This window comes from Blennius ocellaris (genome assembly GCF_963422515.1).
Source record: "Blennius ocellaris genome assembly, chromosome: 13".
NCBI classification, from domain to species: Eukaryota; Metazoa; Chordata; class Actinopteri; order Blenniiformes; family Blenniidae; genus Blennius; species Blennius ocellaris.
The window spans coordinates 25,706,880-25,714,379 of NC_137662.1; the positions used below are offsets into that span (position 1 = coordinate 25,706,880).

The 7,500-nt window shown below is 48.0% G+C and overlaps 1 protein-coding gene across 1 annotated transcript in view; it reads right to left on the reverse strand.

Annotated features, from left to right (window-relative positions):
- nrg3a (neuregulin 3a) overlaps positions 1-7,500 on the reverse strand; it is a gene marked incomplete at both ends in the record, with an annotated part of 271,858 nt that overhangs the window by 2,789 nt on the left and 261,569 nt on the right. Inside the window, 3 exon segments of the mRNA XM_080507890.1 lie at positions 826-1,008; positions 2,118-2,227; positions 6,495-6,756. Of these exon segments, the coding sequence (XP_080364016.1) occupies positions 826-1,008; positions 2,118-2,227; positions 6,495-6,756 (555 nt within the window).

Below are 7,500 nucleotides of genomic sequence, written 5' to 3' on the forward strand. Positions count from 1 at the left end.
ACTGTCCCAGAGGGAAATAATATGACTTTTCTACATTACTTATAACAGATTACAATGATTAAATTTACATTTTAAAAATTCTTTCTAATTTATGTAGTTTAGGCTCAAGCAGGGTTTGGCACTATAGGAATGACTCGGCATTATAATAATGAGTCAGCACTATAGGAATAATGTGTTTCGGAAAAGTCTGCAAGAGTTACAGTTACAGAAATTCATGGAGTTTGTTGAAACTGGAAAAGATTTTATTTGATTGAAATAAAGCTTCCTTGATTTTCAGAGTTCGTTTTTTGTGACATTTACTGGGCTGGAGGTCTGAAGACACGCAGCCTGAAGGACGGAGACAAGAGAGACTCTGGTCCAACTTCACAAACCTCAAGAAATTCAATTGATCAAAGAAACAAGGACGTAAACCTTTGATTAGTTTGGATTATTAATCGTGTAGCCATGAAATTTAAATACTTCACTCAATCTAGTTAAAACGTTTTGAAATGTTTGTTATGGTTGAATATTAAAATTAACCCCGCGAGACGATAGCTCCGTTAATAATAATGCACAAGTGAAAAACTTTTGCAGCATTTTGGGCGTCTGTTTCCATGACAACGGTGCTCGGAACTACTGAAAAAGATCCATTGCCAAGGAAACGGCGGAAAGTGCAACTCTTTTAAAATGCTCTGTTCGTTTTTAGAGCCGATTGTTGTCTGCTGCATGTGTGTGGGTGATTTCATTACAGAAACAACAGCACCCTCTAGTGGACCCACATGAACACTACATGGTTTCCAGAAGGTTGCCGTGGCGACGGGCCTCCAGCTCAGTGTGAGTTCTCACCCTCTTCGTGCTTCAGGCTCCTTCTCGGCGGAGTCCACTTCCTGGAGGTGCTGGTAGGCGGGGCCTGAAAACTTGGATCCTCCAATGGGGTTCAGCCCCCTGGGAATGGGCGGAGTCCTCCGAGGAGCCGACCAATGAGCTGCACGCATCCTCTGCTCGGGGCTGTGAGACGGCGAAGAACTCCTGGAGGAACAGGAAACCAGTTTGTTTCATCACGTGACCTTTTCAGCATTCAGTATAAATAAGGAGAAGTTTGGGCAGACGTGGTCACTGTCAGGTGATCGTCAGGTGATCGTCAGGCGTCAGGTGATCGTCAGGCGATCGTCAGGCGATCGTCAGGCGTCAGGTGATCGTCAGGCGTCAGGTGATCGTCAGGCGATCGTCAGGCGATCGTCAGGCGTCAGGCGATCGTCAGGTGTCCGTCAGGTGATCGTCAGGTGTCCATCAGGTGTCCGTCAGGTGATCGTCAGGCGATCGTCAGGTGATCGTCAGGTGATCGTCAGGCGATCGTCAGGTGATCGTCAGGTGATCGTCAGATGATCGTCAGGCGATCGTCAGGTGATCGTCAGGTGATCGTCAGGTGATCGTCAGATGATCGTCAGGTGTCCGTCAGGCGATCGTCAGGTGATCGTCAGGCGATCGTCAGGTGTCCGTCAGGCGATCGTCAGGCGATCGTCAGGTGTCCATCAGGCGATCGTCAGGTGTCCGTCAGGCGATCGTCAGGTGTCCGTCAGGCGATCGTCAGGCGATCGTCAGGTGTCCGTCAGGCGATCGTCAGGCGATCGTCAGGCGTCAGGTGATCGTCAGGCGATCGTCAGGTGATCGTCAGGCGATCGTCAGGCGATCGTCAGGCGTCAGGTGATCGTCAGGCGATCGTCAGGTGATCGTCAGGCGATCGTCAGGTGTCAGGTGATCGTCAGGTGATCGTCAGGTGATTGTCAGGTGATCGTCAGGTGATTGTCAGGTGTCAGGTGATTGTCAGGTGTCAGGTGATCGTCACGTGATCGTCAGGTGCCAGGTGATCGCTAGGTGATCGTCAGGTGATCATCAGGTAATCGTCAGGTGATCGTCAGGTGATTACCTGGCGATCACCTGACCCTCCATCAATCCACCATCTCTGAGGTCACGAGGACCGAGTCCTGCAGTGAACAAAGAGGAAGACTCACCTGTGCGTATTGAGTGTGTACCTGTGCGTATTGAGTGTGTACCTGTGCGTATTGAGTGTGTACCTGTGCGTATTGAGTGTGTACCTGTGCGTATTGAGTGTGTACCTGTGCGTATTGAGTGTGTACCTGTGTAGCTTGGCTCTGGAGCCGCTGGACGGCGTGGCGGCGACACTGCAGGGGGGGATGCTGGACTCACACATGTTGACCTTGTGAGGGGGGGGCGGGCGCTTGCAGTACTGTGGAGAGACGAGCAGCAACATGAGGAATCCAGGAATTCCTGTTTGGGAGGAACCGATACTGGGGAGGTATCGGCAACACACGTCAAGTATGAAGGGGATTGAAGAAATACTGGTATCGGTACTCGTTATCGGCAAGCAACTGGAGGTCAGTACTGCCTCTATCGACGCTACGTCACCTCCACCAGCCTCTATCGACGCTACGTCACCTCCACCTGCCTCTCTTGATGCTACGTCACCTCCACCAGCCTCTATCGACGCTACGCCACCTCCACCAGCCTAAATCGACGCTACGTCACCTCCACCTGCCTCTCTTGATGCTACGTCACCTCCACCAGCCTCTATTGACGCTACGTCACCCCCACCAGCCTCTATCGACGCTACGTCACCTCCATCAGCCTCTCTTGATGCTACATCACCTCCACCAGCCTCTATCGACGCTACGCCACCTCCACCAGCCTATATCGATGCTACGTCACCTCCACCTGACACTCTTGATGCTACGTCACCTCCACCAGCCTCTATCGACGCTACGTCACCTCCACCAGCCTCTCTTGATGCTACGTCACCTCCACCAGCCTCTATCGACGCTACGTCACCCCCACCAGCCTCTCTTGACGCTACATCACCTCCATCAGCCTCTATCGACGCTACGTCACCTCCACCAGCCTCTATCGACGCTACGTCACCTCCACCAGCCTCTCTTGATGCTACGTCACCTCCACCAGCCTCTCTTGATGCTACATCACCTCCATCAGCCTCTATCGACGCTACGTCACCTCCATCAGCCTCTATCAACGCTACGTCACCTCCACCAGCCTCTATCGACGCTACGTCACCTCCACCAGCCTCTATCGATGCTACGTCACCTCCACCTGCCTCTCTTGATGCTACGTCACCTCCATCAGCCTCTATCGACGCTACGCCACCTCCACCAGCCTCTCTTGATGCTACGTCACCTCCACCTGCCTCTCTTGATGCTACATCACCTCCACCAGCCTCTATCGACGCTACGCCACCTCCACCAGCCTCTCTTGATGCTACATCACCTCCACCAGCCTCTATCGACGCTACGTCACCTCCACCTGCCTCTCTTGATGCTACATCACCTCCACCAGCCTCTATCGACGCTACGCCACCTCCACCAGCCTATATCGACGCTACGTCACCTCCACCTGCCTCTCTTGATGCTACGTCACCTCCACCAGCCTCTATCGACGCTACGTCACCTCCACCAGCCTATATCGACGCTACGTCACCCCCACCAGCCTCTCTTGATGCTACGTCACCTCCACCAGCCTCTCTTGACGCTACGTCACCCCCACCAGCCTCTCTTGATGCTACGTCACCTCCACCAGCCTCTATCGACGCTACGTCACCCCCACCAGCCTCTCTTGATGCTACGTCACCTCCACCAGTCTCTGTCGAAGGGAGCGATGGACCGTGACGATAACAAAAAACAAGATGGCCGCCTCAGGTACATTAACATAGAGTCTACCAGGTGGAGCTGTGATGATCAAACCTTTGGTTTCAGAGAACTTTGACGTTGTTCTGAAAACGATATCGATTTCTTGGAAAACGCAGGAAAGGAGCAGCTGGCAGGCTTCCAGAGGCAGGAGTTGTTTTGTAGTTTTGTGTAGTGTGTGTAGTTTGATGTAGTTTTGTGTAGTGTGTGTAGTTTGATGTAGTTTTGTGTAGTGTGTGTAGTTTGATGTAGTTTTGTGTAGCTGGTGTGCAGTTTGGTGTCTGAGATGTTTTTATTCTCATCATTGTGTTTTAACCTTGTTAATGTGGTTCCTGCAGTTTGAATTCCCTGGCAATCTGTTAGAGCAGTAAGGAAGTTCTCCAAAGCGAGGGTAATGTGAGGCGTATGGAGGCGGCGTGGCGTCCTGCAGCCCAGCGACTCTGCGTTTTAAAGAAACAGCCTCGACCTCGTGCAGGAGGTTTTGGTAATTGATTGTCTGCAGACAGAAATCAATGGCTTTCTGAGTGTGTAGGCAGGGAAACACAACAAAACACCCCAAATGGATTTCATTTGCATGCAAGGTCCCAAAAGACTCCCGTCAAATAAATAAAAGCAGATTTAAAAGCAACATATTTACACAGTAAAAACAGTCTGGCTCAAGAGGAATTAGTGGGAAAAAAGCTCAAAACAAGTCGTTGTGAATTGTTTTCAGTGGAGATTGTGGCGTATTAATAATGCATTATAGCGTTGTGTCCTGCTCTATTCATCACATTTCCATTAACAAACAAAGCAGTAACATACGTGTACATTCTTTATTCTCCTGATGAAATGAGCGTCAAACACCCTGCAGGACTGAAGAATCACCTGTCGCCACGTTAGACTTCTAACGAAACGACTCAATCTGAGTTTAATGACTCATTGATGAAATGCTTTTTAACCAGAAATTAATCATGTGACTGTCTTTATCAATTAGTCTGTTTCATAGTAACGGTGGTGCTTCAGCAGCCTCACATGAAGGACGGAGAGCAAAGCTGCTGTCGCTAACGATTTAGCTCCAGTTTGTCAAGACGTCCAGATTATAGAGCATCTTCCTTCCCTAACATCAGATTATGGAACATCTTCCTCCTCTAACATCAGATTATAGAGCATCTTCCTTCCCTAACATCAGATTATAGAGCATCTTCCTCCTCTAACGTCAGATTATAGAGCATCTTCCTTCCCTAACATCAGATTATGGAGCATCTTCCTCCTCTAACGTCAGATTATAGAGCATCTTCCTCCCCTAACATCAGATTATGGAACATCTTCCTCCTCTAACATCAGATTATAGAGCATCTTCCTTCCCTAACATCAGATTATAGAGCATCTTCCTTCCCTAACATCAGATTATGGAACATCTTCCTCCTCTAACATCAGATTATAGAGCATCTTCCTTCCCTAACATCAGATTATAGAGCATCTTCCTTCCCTAACATCAGATTATGGAACATCTTCCTCCTCTAACATCAGATTATAGAGCATCTTCCTTCCCTAACATCAGATTATGGAACATCTTCCTCCTCTAACATCAGATTATAGAGCATCTTCCTTCCCTAACATCAGATTATGGAACATCTTCCTCCTCTAACATCAGATTATAGAGCATCTTCCTTCCCTAACATCAGATTATAGAGCATCTTCCTCCTCTAACGTCAGATTATAGAGCATCTTCCTCCTCTAACGTCAGATTATAGAGCATCTTCCTTCCCTAACATCAGATTATAGAGCATCTTCCCCCTCTAACATCAGATTATGGAACATCTTCCTCCCCTAACATCAGATTATAGAGCATCTTCCTCCTCTGACGTCAGATTATAGAGCATCTTCCTCCTCTAACGTCAGATTATAGAGCATCTTCCTCCTCTAACATCAGATTATGGAACATCTTCCTCCCCTAACATCAGATTATAGAGCATCTTCCTCCTCTAACATCAGATTATGGAACATCTTCCTCCTCTAACATCAGATTATGGAACATCTTCCTCCTCTAACATCAGATTATAGAGCATCTTCCTCCTCTAACGTCAGATTATAGAGCATCTTCCTCCTCTAACGTCAGATTATAGAGCATCTTCCTTCCCTAACATCAGATTATAGAGCATCTTCCTCCTCTAACATCAGATTATGGAACATCTTCCTCCTCTAACATCAGATTATGGAACATCTTCCTCCCCTAACATCAGATTATAGAGCATCTTCCTCCTCTGACGTCAGATTATAGACCATCTTCCTTCCCTAACATCAGATTATAGAGCATCTTCCTCCTCTGACACCAGATTATCGAGCATCTTCCTCCTCTAACGTCAGATTATAGAGCATCTTCCTCCTCTAACGTCAGATTATAGAGCATCTTCCTTCCCTAACATCAGATTATGGAACATCTTCCTCCTCTAACGTCAGATTATAGAGCATCTTCCTCCTCTGACACCAGATTATAGAGCATCTTCCTCCTTCAGAAAATTGGATTATCTCCACTAATACCCAGAGTGACTCTCAGATTAACGCTCAGTGACTCTCAGATTAAAACCTGGAGTGCGTCAGTCTTCCTGCAGGGGGCGGTGACGGTGTTCCGCTACACAGGAAGTACCAGGAACTTCTTCACAGGGAAACATGGAGGCCCTCACTGCTCTGCCTTCACTTCACCTTCTGCAGATTATTTAGGGTCTTTAAATGAAAAGTTTCCGAGAAACAAGCTCCAGGAATGAGGATCTATTGGTGGAGCAGCAGTCTCTCCAGGTTCCAGGTGGAACAGGTTCCAGGTACCTGGTGCATGGGCAGGTTGGTGTGGGGGGTCCTGGTCTTGGCCTGCAGGTTCATGAGCAGGTTGGTGTGGGGGGTCCTGGTCTTGGCCTCCAGGTTCATGAGCAGGTTGGTGTGGGGGGTCCTGGTCTTGGCCTGCAGGTTCATGAGCAGGTTGGTGTGGGGGGTCCTGGTCTTGGCCTGCAGGGCGCAGTGGGAGTTGGCGCTGTAGTTTTTCAAACTACGACTCTCCTTCAGGTGGGCCTGGAGCTTCTCCCGCCGCCTCCTGGGGAGGAGAAGAAGAAGAAACATTCATACAGGAGCTTCACATGCTAACAGACTGACCCTGGTTCAGGTCCTGGTCCAGGTCCAGGTCCCTGTCCTGGTCCAGGTCCAGGTCCAGGTCACCACTGGCATAGAAACTCGTTGTTCTGCACATGCTCAGTAGAACCTCAGAACAAAGTTTCCTTGGTGATGTCGTGACTCCCAGTCCTTATTCTCACCATAACAACTTGGTGGTTTTATTTTGACAGTCACTGTAATAACAGTCCAACTTGGTGGTTTTATTTTGGCAGTCACCGTAATAACAGTCCAACTTGGTGGTTTTATTTTGGCAGTCACCGTAATAACAGTCCAACTTGGTGGTTTTATTTTGACAGTCACCGTAATAACAGTCCAACTTGGTGGTTTTATTTTGACAGTCACTGTAATAACAGTCCAACTTGGTGGTTTTATTTTGACAGTCACTGTAATAACAATCCAACTTGGTGGTTTTATTTTGACAGTCACTGTAATAACAGTCCAACTTGGTGGTTTTGTTTTGACAGTCACTGTAATAACAGTCCAACTTGGTGGTTTTATTTTGACAGTCACTGTAATAACAGTCCAACTTGGTGGTTTTATTTTGACAGTCACCGTAATAACAGTCCAACTTGGTGGTTTTATTTTGACAGTCACCGTAATAACAGTCCAACTTGGTGGTTTTATTTTGACAGTCACCGTAATAACAATCCAACTTGGTGGTTTTATT